Here is a 17,214-nt window from a genome sequence, read left to right as displayed (position 1 = left end):
AGTAATTCTGTTTTTATTACTAGAACACAGAAGTCTTTAAGGTTGAAATGCCATTATTTCTGGCATTTCCTTGCACATGGTAGGTGGCAAGGAAAATGTGGGTAGAATTAAGGCAACTGTGGTAAAATGTAAGTGGTAAATTCATGTTGGAAGTAACCAGATGTTTATGGTACTGCGGCGACAACTTTCTGTAAGCTTGACATCTTTCAATGTGCAAAAACAAAAGGATGTGAAGGGAGCAGGGAAAGAATAGAACGCTATTGTCTGGGCCTGGGTAGCAGTGTGCTTGCTGTCTCTAAGCCTCTTCTGGTGAGACAAGAATGAGAACACCTCACCCTGCCTTCTGTGGTCCCTAAACATTCAGTGACTATCAGTCACGGTGAGATGGAGTGGAGTTTGCAAGTCTCTGAGTCCTGTCTGGGCAGAGCAGATTGCAGATAAACTTTGGGAAGAACCAAGTCATCCCTAGACCACCAGGCCACGCCTCCTACTGTCCAGATCCCAGCCAATGAATATGGGCACGCCCACCTCACTATTACATATGTATGACCCTGGCTGGCCTCCTGGCTTCTTTTCTGCCCCAACACCAGATGCAAGCTGGCTTTTGCTCCTGCTTCTGAGGGAGGAGAGCAGATCAACTCTGCAGGCCCCTTTCGGAAAGCTCATTCAGAACAGACCCCTGCCTGCAGGCTCCCAGCATCCCAGCTCCCTGGCTATCCCCAGGGACCACTGGCAGCAGACCAGGCCTCATGAAAACCTCAAAGGCATCCCAGCGCTACAGAAGCATCCGGAGAAACGCCAGCCAGTGCTACCTCTACCAGGACTCTCTGCTGCTTGGGTGAGTGCCCTGCTGGGGTCTCCAAAATGAATGCATACACTTACTTCTCTGGGGTCACATGGAACTGGGGTGTCAACCACAGCCATGCTCCGAGAGGGAGAAGCTACAAGCTGCTGCTGCTGACAGGAGCTGTATGCTGCACGCACTTTATCCCCCGCCAACTCTACCATAGGCTTTTTCTGCCTGTCCCTGCTTCCTCGATTGCTAGTGTCCGAAGAGAACAGACAAGACACCTGCCACCTCAGACAAATCAGGTGTTGGCTGGAAAGGCTTCTGATGATGTAGACGTGGGCAAGGGTGGGAACTGAATGTGTTAGGTTTTTGTCAGGAATGGTTTTTGTTAAATACTGAAACCTCCGCTAACTCTGGAGAATTTTTTCCTTCAAGGAAATAAAAGACATCTCAATTAGAATTAAAGGAAATGTTTTCTTTAAAAAGTCATAGATTATTCATCTCCACTTAAAAAAATGTATTGAGTTACATATTAAATATAACTAGGGAAAAGGCTCTGTTATAGGTTGAAAAGGTGTTCTTCTACATAGTAGCTATGCCCTGCAGGAGTCTGCCCCATGCATTCGCTTAACTCATTTTTTTCTTTGCAAAAACCCACTTACTAACTCTCTTGTCTTGGGTTTAAAATGAACACAAGTGAACAGAGAGGCATCTCTAGGTGGTACAGGTTTGTGTTCATTTCTTTGACCTTCAGTGCAGGAGAAGGAGGAATTCTTCCTCCAAATTTGGTTGGTCACCTTGGTGAGCCTATAAATGAGATTGTATCCCCTACCAAAACTGCTACTCCTCAAGAGTGAACTCAAACAGGGAAATCCTCCTCTGCTCTCTCCTTTGGTGTCTCTAACCTTGAGAAGTCATTCTTTTTCACTGACCACTGAAGCAATAGAATCCCACAAATGAGTTTCAGTGGGCTGCTGACTCCCAGTCTGTGGACACACACACACACACACACACACACACACACATGCACGCACATGCATACAGTTGACCCTAGCATAGTGAGATGCAGAAATTACTCAAGAAAGATGCTCTTTGCTGGAAGCAATGCTATAATCAGATTTCTTCCATGATGCCCCGTTTCCATTCAGTAACTCGGATGACAGCTTTAATGCTGATGAAACGGGGGACAGCAATGATCCGGAACAAATCTTCCAGAATATACAGTTCCAGAAAGACCTCATGGCAAATATCCGCTGCAGACCCTGGACCATGGGACAGAAGCTGCGGGCACTGAGGTAAGGCCTCCGAGGCAATCATTAATAAAAGGGAATATACTTTATGATAAACAACCACATCCTGCCCATGGAAGCTGGGGTGAGGAGCCATGTGAGAACTGTGACTATCTTGCGTCTGACTCAGAAAAGTCCCAAAGATGCTTGAAGGGACCATCTAGTCACGTAGCTGTTACAGTGTGTGTGTGTGTGTGTGTGTGTGTGTGTGTGTGTGTGTGTGTGTGTGTGTGTGTGTTGTGTTGTGCTGTGTTGGCAGACAGTTTGGGGTTTCTAATCTCTTTTCTAAACACTAGATTTTCACGTTGTCTCCCTACTCACAGGAGACAGGGTAAGAGCCAGAATCAAAGATACATCCCCTTAACTCCCTGCTTTATCTCTCCTGGGAAGGAATTCTCTTCAGTGGCCAGGTTATTAGGATATTTTGAGTCTATTAGAGACTCTGCCTCCCTCAAAGTTAATTCATAGTTATGAATTCCAATACTACCTCTTTCCACCTCCAGCTGTTTGACATTGGACAAGTTTCCTAATTTCTCCAGATCCGGGATCCTCTCTTTGAAGCAGAAGTGATGGTAAACAAGGACTCCTACCTCCTGCAACAGTGTTGCGGAAAATATCAACAGCTAAGCACTCAGAGTGCTGTCAAAAACACTGCCAGAGCCAGACACTACCAGAGATGAACCCAGTCTTCCCTACCCTCTCTCTCTCCTCTCATCTCTGTGACACTGGGGATGGAACCCGAGGCTTCATGCATAAGAGTCCATACTAGACCACTGAACTACATCCAAGGTCCCCAGCATTTTTGATATTCATTCAGCTTAATCCTTTTGTCCACTCAAGTTTGAACTTCTGAAGTTTGAGTTTATTGAACATTAGATGTGCTGAGCATTGTGGGTGTCAGCTATGTGTTCAATATGTAATATGCATGTCTAAGAAGGGAGTGATTGCCACAGATCCCATAAGGGAGCTGGCGGCATGGCCTTCGTGACTGACGCTACTGAGCTGCGGTGGTGAACATTATGTTTACAGGATAAATTTACTGTGCAGCAATCCCATACCTCCTGTTCAGGCACCTCCTGTGTATCCAGAACTACTGTCCCATCGTGCTCTTCCGGGTGGTTTTCTAGATGCCAGTGTGCATTCCTTTTCCTCCATACCTCCCGTCTATCAGGCTGGTGCATCTTCCTATCAAATCACCCTTTCCTGAGATTTGCATCCCAGTCTGACCAAGAGGCCCCTCTGGCTAAAGACATTGACACTTTCATCTCAAAAGGCTAGAGTGGGTTCTCCTCTGCCCACTTCCCATGTCTGTTTCTGGATCTCATCATCTCCATCCTTTGAGGGTGGGCAGCACTGTGCCCACTTGTCGGATAAGAAAGATCGATTGAGACCTTAAGAAAGCAGCTTGAGCAACTGCAGCCAGTGAGTGCCCCAAATAGAAGAGATTTCCTGGGAGGACTGAGGGCAGGTGGGGATGGGAGCATGAGCAATCAGGTTGGGGGTGGGGCGACGGAGGGGGGGAGTGCTGAAGAGACTACTGCAAAGTGGGAGCATTTCCTAGTCAGGTAAAAACCTGGCACAGGGATTCACCCAGGAATCTTCAAGAATGACCCCAGCTTACACTCCTAGCAATAGTGGATATGTAGCCTGAACTGGCCATCTCCTGTGACCAGATTGGTGCCTAGCCCAATTGTCATCAGAGAGGCTTCATCCAGTAACTGATGGAAACAGATGCAGACCGCAACCAAACATTAGGCAGAGCTCAGAGAATCCTGTAGAAGATGGGAAGGAAGAACTGTAGGAGCCAGAGGGGTCAAGGACACCACAAGAAAACTCACAGAATCAACTAACCTGGGCTCATAGGGGGTCACAGAGACTGAAGCCAACAACCAGAGAGTCTGCAAGGGACAACCTAGGCACTCTGCATATATGTTATGGTTGTGTGGCTTGGTCCTCTTGTAGGACTCCTAACAGCGGGAACAGGGGCTGTCTCCAACTCTTTTACATGCTTTTGGGACCCTACTCCTCATACTTGGTCGCCTTGCCCAGCCTTGAAACATGGGGAGGTACTCAGTCTTCCTGCAACTTGATATGCCATGTTTTGTTGATGCTCATGGGAGACCTGCCCTTTCCTAAACAGAAAAGGAGGAGGAGTAGATTGGGAGGTGGGAACGGAGGGGACTTGGGGGAGGGGCTAGGAGGAGAAGAGGGAGGGGAAACTGTGGCCAGGATATAAAATAAGTAAATAAATAAATTTATTTTAAAAAAAATAAACTATATGCTCTAACCCCAAGTCCAGGTCTGTGTTAACTGTACAGATCTTATGAAATCTTTGGCACAATCAATTTAAAGCTAAAGACGATTAAGTTCTACCAGAACTTTCAAACACCATTCAGAAATGACAGTTTTTTTATCTGAGTGATGGGAAGTTAAACTCTGTGTGTGTGTGTGTGTGTGTGTGTGTGTGTGTGTGTGTGTGTGTGTGTGTAAGAAAGAGAGAGAGCTGACTTGCATGTGTAATGCCCAGGGGTCAACATCAGCCATCTTCCTGTTACTCTTTAACTTATTCTTTGAGGCAAAGTCTCTCACTGAACCTGGAGCTCACTATTCCAGCTAGACTAGCTGGTCAGTGACTTCTCTATATCATGTCTCCTCTCCCACCCACCTGGTGCTAGGCTTACAAATATACATTGTTGTGCCCAGCTTTTACCTGGGTTGGGTATCCAACTTCAGTTTCTCATGCTAACACCACAAGCAATTGTAGTGGTTTGAAAGAAAATGGCCCCCAAAGGGAGTGGCACTATTAGGAGGTGTGGCCTTGTTGGAGGAAGTGTGTCACTGTGGGGGCGGGCTTTAAGGTCTCTTTTGCTTAAGCTTCCCTCAGTGTGATTGTCAGTCGACTTCCTGTTGCCTGCAAGATGTAGCACTCTCAGCTCCAGCCCCACATCTGCCTGCATGCCTCCATGTTCACCACCATGATAATAATGGACTGAACCTCTGAAACTGTAAGCGAGCCAGCCCCAATTAAATGCTTTCTTTGTAAGAGTTGCCTGGGTCATGGTGTCTCTTCACAACAATAAAAACCAGCACTAAGATGTGATTCATTCCCTTGAGCCGTCTCCCCAGCCCAAATTAAACCTTTTTAAATATTGAGACCAGAACAGAGGAGCTGCTTACCATTCTTTCAGATAACTTCAGGAATAAAACACAAACTCCAGTGTCGGTGCACTCAGTCATGTTGCCTGACTCACCAGAGCTCCAAAACTGTCAGAGGCAGGCCACACCCCAGGCTGACAGCAAGCCTCCTCTGTCCTCCCCTTGTGACCGGCGTCTCTTGCTCTTTACCTTGAAAAGCTACTGGAGCACCGCTGGTGTAACTGGACCCACCCAGGCTTGTCCTGGTGTCTCTGGAGGCTGCAGAAGGCACTGAACCCTGACTGCTTAGAAATCAAGGAGGGATTCCAACACCAGTAAAAGCTATCTGTCTTCGAAGATGCCACATACGCTTGCTCCCTGTTTCTGGGCCTTCGTTGTGTTCCCCTCCCTCATCTCTCTACCCCTGTCATCCTCCACCACAGAGCTGCTGTGACCTCCTCTTCATCACTGCATCTTGACAGCTGGGTCATCTTTACTGAGTAGGAAGCCCTTCTAGGACAACTCTTTTATAAGAGGGCTGGGCAGCCAGACCATATCCATGACAGGTTTCTAAAAGCCCCGCCAGGGACCAGGCCTTAGTTTCGGGTTACTGGAACTGGCTGGAGCTGAGCACGCAGTCCTTGGGAAGACCACAACTCAGGGGCAACCAATCAGCAGGCGCCCCCCAGCCTTCTGCTGGCTAAAGAGAGCTTTTCCTACCCTGTAGCTGGAAGGTCCCTAACCACTAGAACCTCCCACCAATCAGCTACCAGACTAATCTCTCCTCCACCAATTAGCACTAGATTAATTCCTCCTCCCTGGAATTCTCCTAACTCTGCTTAAAAGGAGCAGTAATTATTATTTTAACCATAACTATCCCAGTGAATTCAGCCTACTGTGCCTATGTACATGTGAATACTTGCATGTGTATGTGTGTGAGTATATGAGTGGGAGAGAGAGAGAGAGAGAGAGAGAGAGAGAGAGAGAGAGAGAGAGAGAGAGAGAGAGAGAAGGTACATGTCTGTGTACATACTGTGGAGACTAGAGGATGGACTCTGGTGCCATGCCTCAGGACTCTCTCAACCTCATTTATGAAACAGGTGTCTTACTTGTCTGGATCTGGCCTCACCAAGCAGGCTAGGTCGACTTGCCTGTTTCCAGTACTGAAATTCCAAGTGATCACCATCACACCTGGATATTTATGTGGATTTGGGAGATTGAATTCATGTTTTCATGCTTGTAAGGAGAGCATTTTATTGACTAAATAAATTATTCCAATTCCAACTGCTGTCCATTTTTAAGAATCAAGCATTTTCTGGGTATGGTGGCATGTGCCTTTAATCCCAGCAGTTGGGAGGCAGAGGTCAGGTTCACGGGCATATAAACGCAGCTTCGTTACACTCATTAACTTGACAGTGCCCCTTTCTTGAAGCAGGCTCCTTGAAGAAAGGTATGACTTTCACTCCTAAAGAAGTGACTGAAAGGGGCTGGGGAGACAGTGATCTTCCAGAGAACTGGGGTCAGTTGGTATTCTTTTCCTGCTGTGCCTTCTCATATTTTGAAAAATGTTGAATGTGGTAAAGTTGTGGTAACTTTTACGTTTTTCTTCTCTCAGACGAGCAAAGGAGATTGTACTGAAGTTTGAAGGGAGGTTGACTAGGACCCGAGGCTACCAAGCAGCAGGAGCAGAGGTAAAGAGCACACACGAGGCCCAGCCAGCCTCCTCTCCTGCTGTGTCTAGAACCCAGAAGCCGCCATTGCCCCAGTCATCACACGTAGGTTAGGAGCACCCAGCGTTAATAACTGCAGAAGAGGGGATGAGTCAGCAAGTTCGCACTACGCCAAACCTGGCTCTTAGTCCTGGGTACCACCTGTTAATCAGGAGCATGCTATAGGTAAGCCTAGTTCATGGGGAAAGGGAAATTTTTTGTGAGAATAATCCAGAACCCTTCCTGACTGACTCAACCCCTTACCTGTAAGTTGCACTTGCTTCATCCCTATATTTGGCTGTATCACCATGGCCCTCACATTGAAGTCCTCAGACGACTAAAAATGGGAAAAGGACTGGGTGCCCCTCACTGAGCTCTGCTGCTCCTTCTACAGATGAGCCACTGGCTGCCCAAGGAAAGAAAAGAACTTGCTGGGGGCTCATGATAAGACAGGTATAAAGTGAGAACTGGAGCTCAGATCTGACTCCTGCTGTGTGCTTCCATGACTTAAGGACCTTAAAACAGTGCAGAAACCCGATGCTTACTAAGCCCAGGCCTTTGCTGAAGGATGCTTGAGCAGCCCTGCCTTTGAGGACCATAGGGATGGGAGGGGTCAGAAAGTTTGGTGTATTTCTGGGCTCTGGATATGAGGCAGGTGTGCAAAATGCAGATAGTGCCAGGCAGACATAAGACAATGTCAAGAAAGACCAGTGACCCTAACAAGGAGAATTCAGAGACAGAGACATCTGCTCCTGGCTGTTCACATGCAGTCTGCGTGATTGCTCATGGGAGTAGCGCCTGTCATTGACTTGGTTCTCAAATCATGAGCTAAAGACAGTTCCAACTTCTGATAAAACTCAGATGTCCATGTGCAAGCGGCCGTCTGGCCTCAGCAGATGCATCCAGAATGACATTATCCTGTGAGTCTGTGTTAGGACCGTGTGCTGTCTTACAGTTGGGAACGCGGTAATTACATTTGTGGCTCTTCCTTGTGCAGTGATATCATTTGCCTCCAACACAAAGCGGGACTGTTTGTGTGTTAGAATGCACAACCTGTCAGTTTTGCTGGAGAGCAGAGCCGGCATAGGCCACATTCCGCTTTGCTCTCCTCTGAGAAGGAGAGTAATGATTTCATACTCTTGGCAATGGTATGGCAAGTCCACAAGACAAAACTCCCGAGCTTACTCTCGGCAGCTTTGGCCAGGACCAAGGCCAGGAACTAGCTTGTAGGATACAAGAGGAATCTGGGGTGGAGCTCATTTTCAGGGAAGATTCTAGACTTTTGGTCTTTTAAAAAAGGGTGCAGATAGAATCATCTGGGGAGCTGGTGAATCAAATGGATTTATAGGCTCCACTCACCTATAAATCTACTAGGAGCTACTAGGAGTCTATGGCTGGGTCAGATGGGTATCTTGAGATAACATTCTTCGTGTGATTTCCACTTTCCTAGTCCTCGACCCATGAATAAGGCAGACTTTGACCCAAAAGAGTATAGATCTCATGGCTGGGGCGTAGCTCAGGTGGTAGAGTGGTTGACTAGCATGTGCAAAGTCCTGATCTCAATTAGCATCACACTAACTTGATGTTGTGGGGTCCCCACACTTGGGAAATAGAGACAGAAAGATCAGAAGTTCAGGATTATACTTCAGTACACAGTGAATTTGAAGCCAGCCTAGAATTCTTAAGAGTCTGTCTCCAAAAAGAAACACAGACCCCATAGCACAGAGTGCAAACTGGTGTACCTTGCCTGGTCAGGACACAGGGAACATACAGGGCTACTTTGGTCTTGGGAATGTTTAATGGCCTACGAAGCCATAATTAAAGGTTCTGTGGGTGTGTCTGGGAGCCCCTCCTCTACCCAGAACCCCAGAGCCCTAGCCATTACCAAGGTTATGAATGAGAAGTTTTCTAATCACGGCCTCTCCTGTCTAGCTCTGGCGGAAATTCGCTCGTTTGGCCTGTAACTTTGTGGTCATCTTCATTCCCTGGGAAATGAGGATAAAGAAAATTGAGAGTAAGTATCCCCTGGAGGAGTGGAGGGGGGTGTGCAGCTGGGGCCAGCACACAGCCTAAGGCGTCTGGTGAGCCTTGGCCGTTTATGACATAGAGTCAGCCAGGGTACTTACACAGGTAGAGACCCTGCTCATGTGGGGATGAAGAGATGGAAGACCTGGTGCCTTCACCACCTCCCAGAAAGTCCCCATGCTGCATTTCTACATTCAGCCATGGCTGCGTGTTCATTCCCAGTTCGTTCATTCGGTCAGAGAGCACAACTCTGAAGGATCAGTGAAAAACTGTAAGGAGAAGTAAGATGTAATTCCCAGATATAAACATGAAAATACGTGTTTTTATAGAAGACTGTAAGCATTTAGAATACCCATGCTAAAAATAAATAAATCATACTCCAAATCCCTTTCTCCTCCTGGCCCACATGCACAGAGGATAAACAAACTTTAAAATGTCCCGAAGTGAAGAAAAGCATGAAGCTGGAGCCAAGATGATGATGTTCTTTTGAAGAGACAGGGGGACATTTATTCAAAGTTGGAGACTTTCCCAAAAATCAGTTCCCAAGTTTAATGCAATTCCACAAATATGCTCAGTGTATTGCTTAGAGTCCTTGATCACATGATCATAAAATGCAAGAAGGAAAACATCCAAGAGATAGATTGGGAGATAGGAGTAAGAAAATATTCCCAAGAAATTACATGAACAGAAGGTTAAATAAAATATATTAATAAAAGTTAAAAACCAAACAGCACAGAGCAGCACAGTGTGGGGACTGACTGACATTCAAAGGAACAGGCAAACATTTCAGAAACAGATAAGAAGGCAGACCACTCCTTCGACACCCAACTGTTACTGGGGTCAATAGAAATCACTCTGTAAATATTGCCGGGACAATTGATTCAGCCATTTCAAAGAGTCAATCTAGTCCTTTGATTTTAATATTCTATTAAATAGTATGAATACACAGCCAGAAATCATGAAAATCATTGAAGAAAACCTAAGAAATGAGACCTTAGCATAGAGACCTGTTTAATCATAAAAGTGAAGGGGGAAGTTATCCAGAAAACTGCTTTTTAATTTACTTATTGGAAAATGCTTTTTAAAGATTTGTTTATTTTCAAGTGTGTGGGAGCATTACCTGCATGTATGTGTCTGTTCACCACGTGTGTGCATTGCTCACAGAGGCCAGAAGAGGGTGTCTGGAAGTGGAGATGGTTGTGAGCCACCATGTGGATCCTGGGAATCACACTCAAGTCCTCTGGAAAAGCAGCTGATGCTCTTAGCTGCTGAGCCTTCTCTCCAGCCTCAGAAAATAGACTTCATATACATAAAAAATCAAAGGCTAGATGGAAAGTTAGAAAAATCATGTTTGATATTTCAACAGAGTTAAATGCTCTCTTACCTTTAAATTTAGAGAAAGTGTGTGTATACAGAACGTTACAGAGTTTCTACATACCCTTTATCTGGCTTCCTCAGTTGTTAACACCGTGATATTTTTAATGTTGAAATTAAGACAAAGGATCTTAGAGAAACCTTGGAATGTGCAAAGTGATTCAAAATAGGACAGAAGTATATGGAAGTCTCGAAAGTTTCTAACTTTCCAAAAACATGCATAAGTTAGTAAACTTTTCTTGGCATGTTAGCTGAGTACAGCACCAGGGACTTTATCAGAGAGCGGTCCTGGTGAACTAGAGCTTGTCTTTTGTACGTAGAGCTGGAGACCAGGCACAGGATGCTGACCCAGCTGGTGGGGGGCATCGATACAACATCACTCTTCCTGTGTGTGCTGCTGGTGGAGGTGAAGGCAGTCCTGCTGAGGCAGGCTTTCTGCTCTGTGAGGCTTGAGCCGAGCCACGCTCGTGTTGTCTGCCCATAGGTCACTTCGGATCTGGCGTGGCCTCCTACTTCATCTTCCTGAGGTGGTTGTTCGGAATTAACATAGTGCTCATGATGATGACAGGTGCTTTTGTTGTCATTCCTGAGGTAAGAGTTGTGCCAGGAGGTGCAAGGCGTGCAGAGGCAGGTGCGATAATCTGCTGCCCTCATTGACATCACAGGAAGGCTAGGCAGGACATGGCAAGCTTTCTGCAGAAGAACACAGTGAATGTACCAGACTCAGTCACCACTGCTTAGATTCGCCGCGTATCACAAAAGAAGGTTTGAGCGTGGCAGAGACCAGGGAGGGTGGCTGAAATCTGAATTTCATTTTATGTTGGTTTTCCTTTGATTATTTCTCCCAACCGCTTAATGATGTAAAAACCATTCCTATCCATATCTCTCTGGACATACAAGAAAGGTGACACACTCTAACTGGTCTAGACGCTGGTTTGCCTCCCCAGTATTCCAACTGAACTCCTTCTTATAAATAGAACTGTTCCTTTCCTCGGGGAAGAAGAGGTCTGGGGACCTCAGCGATGTAGCCACAGAAGCCACGACTCATTCTCTCACATGGGTTTGCACAGTAAGAGCACAGGCAAGCAAGCCCTATTCACGGCATCTCCACAGGCACATGGGGATCCACCATCCCTCTTATCTAGTCCCCGAGCCCAGAGGAATATCTCAGCCCTTCCTCTCTTACCAGCTGATTGCAGGCCAGCCCTTTGGAAGTACAGCCAGCAAGACCATCCCCCAGGAGCAGGTCATGTCTGCACAGGATCTGGACACTGTCTGGTCCCTGGGGGTAAGGCTAATGTCGGCTACACTCAGGCCTTGCAGGGCGGGGCGGGGGGGGGCCTGAAAGGGCCACAGTTCTGGGATCTGGGAATCAGAGACAACTCTTTGCTCTCTTTGCAGGGTTACCTTCAGTACTCTGTCCTGTTCTACGGGTACTATGGAAGAGAGAGGAGGATTGGGAGAGCCGGCTACCGCCTGCCCTTGGCATATTTCCTGGTGGGGATGGCAGTGTTTGCTTACAGCTTCATCATTCTCTTAAAAAAGTATGACTGTCGATTTCTCAAAACCATGTCTGGCGTTCGGTTAGAACATGTGTGATCTCACGTCATCCTGTCAACAGCCCTGTTAAAGTTATGAGTCACTGTGACCGTTTTTTGTAGAGGAAGAGACAAAGGCTGGAGAGTTATATAATTTTAACCAGCACTTACTGTACGTTGAGTCTTTTGTGCGAGGCTCTGTGAGGGGTTTGGAGAGACAAGCGTAGGGATTTATGTGTAGTGTGTGATTTTAGAAAATGCCATAGCTGCACTAATAAGATACGATCCATGACATCTAGGTGACTGGCGGTGGTTGAAAGCAGCCAGCTCTCTTTGGTTGTGACCAGGTGATGAAGCATTGATGCCTCCTATCCATCATTGAGAGGAGGTCACCATATAAAAGAGAGCAAACTGGCCTGAGGCAAGAGCCCTGCAGCGCCCACTGTGAGCTCCACTGACTTCGCCCAGAGCCCTGCGGCAACTCGCTTTTCCTCTTTGCATACATCGGCTCAGAAAAGCACCAGGCTACCAGGCCCCCTTCCAGATTAACATCCTCTGCTTCTGTGTAGAGCTGGGGGGAAAGAGAGACAGAGACAGAGAGAGATGTGAGCTGACAAAGGACCTCCGAGCCTAGGGAGAGCCTGGCCCCCATTACCTCAGCTGTTATCTGTGGTCTCCTTTGTACTTTCACCCATTTGTCGCCCCGCCCCCACTGTCCCAGCAGCAAAGTATCCATAGAGGTGTTTGGGATCAGAAACTACATAGCAAATAAATAGGCAAACCCAGAAAACTTGAAGAGATGTACAGTGACTTGCAAGCCTGCATCAGATGACCGAAGTCTCTCTAGCTCAGCTCCTGGTGGCCTCAAGACCCCACCAGAACAATTCCAATCTTTTACTAGTGTTACTCTTTAAAAGCAATTCAGAACAGATGTGAGAGCATGAAATGTAGCTGAAGAAGAAATCCAATGCTTATTACTGGAGAAATGGCCTAAAAGTCAGTGAGGGGGGATCTTCTGCCTTCAAATATCTAAGGAATGTCCTGTGCAGGAGGAACTTAGTCCTTCTTGGGGAATCCCATGGGGAGGAGTTACCACAGGCAGAAGCGACAGGAACATGACTTGATCTCAGAAGGATGGTGACCACTTTACCATCACCGCTGCAGACATGAGGTCTCCTGGGACAAGCATACCTCAATGGCCGCTGGTCACCCCTGTGCCAATGAGAATGCCTATCAGAACGACTCATGAGATAGTTACTGTTGCCATTTTCATCCCGTGAAAGGATGGGCTGAGGGTCCAAGTGTGGTTAAAGTGCAGCCCGTGCTCTGCTCGCCAAGCAGGGACAGAGGAGCTGTGTCAGAGGACAGCTTTGCCCAGGTCCCACAAAGTTTCCATGTCAGGTTGTGATATCCTGGAGAGAGCGATCCCATCCCTGAGACCTAGTCCTGTGGCTGACGGGAGCCTCTCTTGCAGAATGGCTAAGAACTCCCGTACCAGCCTGGCCAGTGCTTCCAACGAAAACTACACCTTCTGCTGGCGGGTATTTTGTGCCTGGGATTACCTCATTGGGAACCCGGAGGCTGCAGAGAGCAAAACAGCCGCCATCGTGAACAGCATTAAGGTGAGTGAAGGCCGCACCGTGGAATCCAGACTATCAAGACTGCAAGACAGTCTGCACCCCCTGCTGGCGGAGCCAGCACACTCCCTTTCCTCCCCACCTAGGGCAATAGATCCAGTGGAGGTCAACATGACCGGGAAATGTACCGCAAGAACCCATAGGAAATTAAGAATAAAAGCTCAAAACGACTCTTTTATTTCTATATATTGTTTCTTCTTAAATTTTTGATTTGTGTATTTTTTATAATTTACACAGTGGATTCTTAAAGCCTATAAATGAAGAAATACTTCTTCTACATTATGTATATAAGCTTTTATCTTTAACTTAGAAGTCAATGTGATCAAAATCAGTCAGAGATGGGGGTCAGCTGAATGTCATAGGCAACTAAAGGAAACCTTATTATGAGGGGAAAATATTTCAATGATCCAAAGTATCACAGCCTTTTCTTTCCATTCCTTCTTCCCACTCTCTGTTCTTTTGCTTAATTATTAGATAATTGATATCTAATTCATTGTTGTCAATAGAAACTTACAGAAGAAAGTCATAGCCATTGAAGATAAGAATTAAGATAATGGATCAGTTTTGGGGGGATGATTTTGTTGATGTTCTTGTTTTTCTTTTTGCTTTTAGACCCAGGCTGGCTCCATACTTATTAGTGGATTCTCCTAAGGGCTGGGATTACAGGGTGTCCCACCATGCCCAGCTGGATACCTTACTCCTAGTGGTTATAATTGGTTGAGGCTAGGCTTCTAACGCTGCCTGTGTTTTCCTTCCAGGAGGCCATACTGGAAGAGCAAGAAAAGAAAAAAAACAAAAACATGTAAGTATTAATATGCCCATTCATTAATTTTTGCCTCATTTGGTACAAAGAGTTATCGAGTTATCTATATCTTATTTTCATAATTGTCATGCAGCTCCTCCTTCCTCTCGCTGTCAATCTCGTTAGTGATGTCACCTGTGGGAACCTCATTCCTTTCCCATAGCTGTCTCTAGGAGTGCTTCCTCCTGCTGTATCTTCTGCACCTGGACAGAGGGTCTGAAACTGACCAGTTTCCTGTTCTTTTACTTATGCAATACAATGGCTATCTTTAGTAACATTATCTAGTTTGCTAAGTAAAGGAAGACACATGAGTATCATTAGGATTAATTTTATTTAGAAACAATTCTTTGAGTTCCTAAGATACAAGGAGCATCCCATTCACAGCCAGAGCCTTCTGAGATGACCTCCTGGGGGCCAGGTTTGTTGTGAGATCTTTAAACAGAGACCCAGCAGAACGAAAGGATGCTGCCATGAAGGGGCGATGGCCCTGTCCTCATTAGGACAGGCATGTCCACCTTCCTCATTGCATGGTCCTGTTAAATTTGTAGCTACTGGCTACTGGGGCAGTGCCAGAAAGAGCTGTATGCAAGCAGCTGGGAGAGGTGGATTCTAGCCCTCCCTGGCATAAACCCCAGTGACCCAGAAAGCTGACCCACAACCTATTTGACCAACACATCCTCTCCAGTGCAATGGCAGGATGGGCCCCATCAGGCCTCTCAGAGGCTAGAGCACATGCCCACCACAGTCATCTACAGTCTCTGAAAGCACAGGCCTCAGTTTGGGTTACCATCCCTGACAAGGGGATACAAAGTCTGTGTCTTTCTCATATCCAATCAAATGGTTTAAATGACCCCTGGAATTTGAAAATGATCGCCACCTTTAAGTTCATTCTAGACCCAAGAGGTCTTACTCAACAATTCATTCCTGGTGAACCAAGGAAGAACCAGTTTTCAAGTCCTGGTCCTTATCACTTTGTGCAGAGGAAGACAGAGATGCAGCAGGTACTCGGGACCAGGGGGGAAGCAGAGAAAGAGGGGATTACTATTTGTCTACTCGGCTCCAGGCCCAGCATACTTTGACTGGTGTGATCACCAGGAAGGACGCCAGGTGCATGGCCGTAGGGAGCCAGCCATTGTGTCCCCAACACATTCCTCCTAACTGGTACCTTGTGAGTAGTATGATCCCGGCAATGGTGACTGTGCGCTTTGGAGGCAGGAGGATGGCGTTGGTGGACCTAGCTGGCTCGGTGTTTTCTGTCCCAGTACTCCACAGCTCTGAGTCTGCGGTGTTCCTCTTCCAAAGGAATAACCCCATCGTTGTCAAGCACACTATATTTTCCTTTTTTACCTAGAAGATACCATTTACCATTTCATTCAGGAATCAGTTTTCTTTATGCAGATGAAGGGCAAAAGTGGACATAAAGGAAAATACCTTGACCTGCCCAAGCTCCCCAATAGTGGGACTTCATGGGAGGGGTGGTACACTTCTTGTGTGCCCCTTCAAGTCATCTTGGCCCTGTCTCTTTCTCCGGGCAGTTATGCAAGCTTGCTCATACCTAGACCAGCTACACCAGTGCCGCTCTGGGAAGTGCTCACAGGGTCCTGGTCCACACTCACGTACTGTCATCCACAAGCTGGGTACACTCTTGGTGAGACTACCTATGGAGTCACCCGGTGCCACAGGAAATGGAGTGAATGCTTTTCTCTCCTATGCTGGGTATGCTGGGAGCATTCTATCGCCCTCAGAAGGCCTCCAGCTGCCTCCAGCTGTGGCAAACTCTACCACTGAGCCTCATGGTGACGGCTCATCTCACCTCCACTTCCTCAGCCTTCACTCCCGCTTGCTGGAATTATTTCCCAAGTCAACTCTCTGCAGACAAGCCTTTGCCTGGAGCGTTGGTTTCAGGGAAGCCAGGCTGAGGCTGGCCCCAAAATGGACGGAAGGAAATGCTTTGGGAATAGACTGACTAGTCAGTTGCCTAGTACTTACAAAGGGCGGGGCGGGGGGGGGGGCACGTTCTATGTAAATTCTAGAATCATTAATGATTTATAATCTCCCCACACTGTCAGAGGAAGTGCAACCAAACAAGGGAGGGCCATTCCCAAATCCACCTCACCGGTTCATCTAACGCATATCAAAGTACTTAGATGTGCTGGCGGCTGTTCTGAGAGCTGTGGACACAGGGATGACAAAGACTGAAGATTCTGAGATCTCCCACGACCCAGGGGAAAGACAGCTACTAGCCAAGTAAATACATGGCAGATACCAGACTCACAGTGTGGAATCATGGGTGGGTCCACCAACTGCCTTCTGAAAGACGGGAGGCCAGTTTTCCCCCTCCCCCATTCCTCTTCTGCTGGAAATGTTATGTGAATTCCTGTCTGCGTCACAGGACTCTAAGTGTGTGTGTGTGTGGAGGGGGGAGGTACGTATGTATTGGTTAGTGTAGGTGTGAAGACACATGTGTGTGCATGGATGCCAGAAGTAGACATTGAGCATCTTTCCTCAATCCTCTCTACCTTTATGGTTTGAGACCCAAAGCTCATTTTCCTAAGCTTGCTAGCCAGTGAGCTTCAGGGATCTGCCTGTCTCTGTGGCCCCCAAAACCAGGTACTGGGGCTACAAGTACACTCTACCTTGCCTGGCATAATTTTAAACATGGGCTCTCAGAATCTGAACTCGGGTCCTCATGCCTGCGTGACAGGCACTTTCCAGTGGAGTCACCTCCCCACCCCTGTAGTGATATATTATACATGATAAACCTCGGACTGAAACCTACAGACTTGGATCCTAAAACACGTGTTTGATGACTTCTTAGAGTTCCAAGCTGCTGGCTTACTGAGTTTACAACTCTGTTGATGTCTCGGAAATGAGAAGTTGGAGGTGGAGGGAACAGAGAGGACCCCAAGCAGGGG

General features: G+C 47.0%; 1 protein-coding gene and 1 long non-coding RNA gene across 8 annotated transcripts in view; one reads left to right on the top strand and one right to left on the bottom strand.

The window, feature by feature from the left end:
* The first annotated feature begins 346 nt into the window (after positions 1-346).
* Tmc3 (transmembrane channel like 3) overlaps positions 347-17,214 on the top strand; it is a 40,078-nt gene continuing 23,210 nt past the window's right edge. The window contains exons 1-9 of one of the 2 annotated variants that reach the window (XM_052714876.1): positions 347-838; positions 1,939-2,085; positions 6,830-6,905; positions 8,856-8,937; positions 10,807-10,913; positions 11,512-11,610; positions 11,724-11,866; positions 13,335-13,482; positions 14,256-14,299. In XM_052714876.1, the coding sequence (XP_052570836.1) occupies positions 750-838; positions 1,939-2,085; positions 6,830-6,905; positions 8,856-8,937; positions 10,807-10,913; positions 11,512-11,610; positions 11,724-11,866; positions 13,335-13,482; positions 14,256-14,299 (935 nt within the window). In that variant the 5' untranslated portion in view covers positions 347-749. Of the gene's footprint in view, positions 839-1,938; positions 2,086-6,649; positions 6,734-6,829; positions 6,906-8,855; positions 8,938-10,806; positions 10,914-11,511; positions 11,611-11,723; positions 11,867-13,334; positions 13,483-14,255; positions 14,300-17,214 lie in introns of those variants that run through there. The other variant, XM_052714877.1, reaches the window with a different exon arrangement.
* The window catches only part of LOC128095679 (uncharacterized), a 36,799-nt gene continuing 28,925 nt past the window's right edge, over positions 9,341-17,214 (bottom strand). For 3 of the 6 annotated variants that reach the window (XR_008213290.1, XR_008213291.1, XR_008213294.1), the window contains 2 exons: positions 14,191-15,646; positions 11,921-13,072 (listed from right to left, as the gene is read on the bottom strand). This is a non-coding gene — a long non-coding RNA (uncharacterized LOC128095679). Of the gene's footprint in view, positions 11,016-11,920; positions 13,073-14,190; positions 15,647-17,214 lie in introns of those variants that run through there. The other 3 variants (XR_008213292.1, XR_008213293.1, XR_008213295.1) reach the window with 3 other exon arrangements.

Source organism: Peromyscus californicus, unplaced genomic scaffold, assembly GCF_007827085.1.
Source record: "Peromyscus californicus insignis strain IS unplaced genomic scaffold, ASM782708v3 Scaffold_4__1_contigs__length_199733344, whole genome shotgun sequence".
Classification (NCBI taxonomy): Eukaryota; Metazoa; Chordata; class Mammalia; order Rodentia; family Cricetidae; genus Peromyscus; species Peromyscus californicus.
The sequence above is the reverse complement of the archived record's forward strand: the minus strand, read 5'-3'. Positions and strand labels throughout refer to the sequence as shown.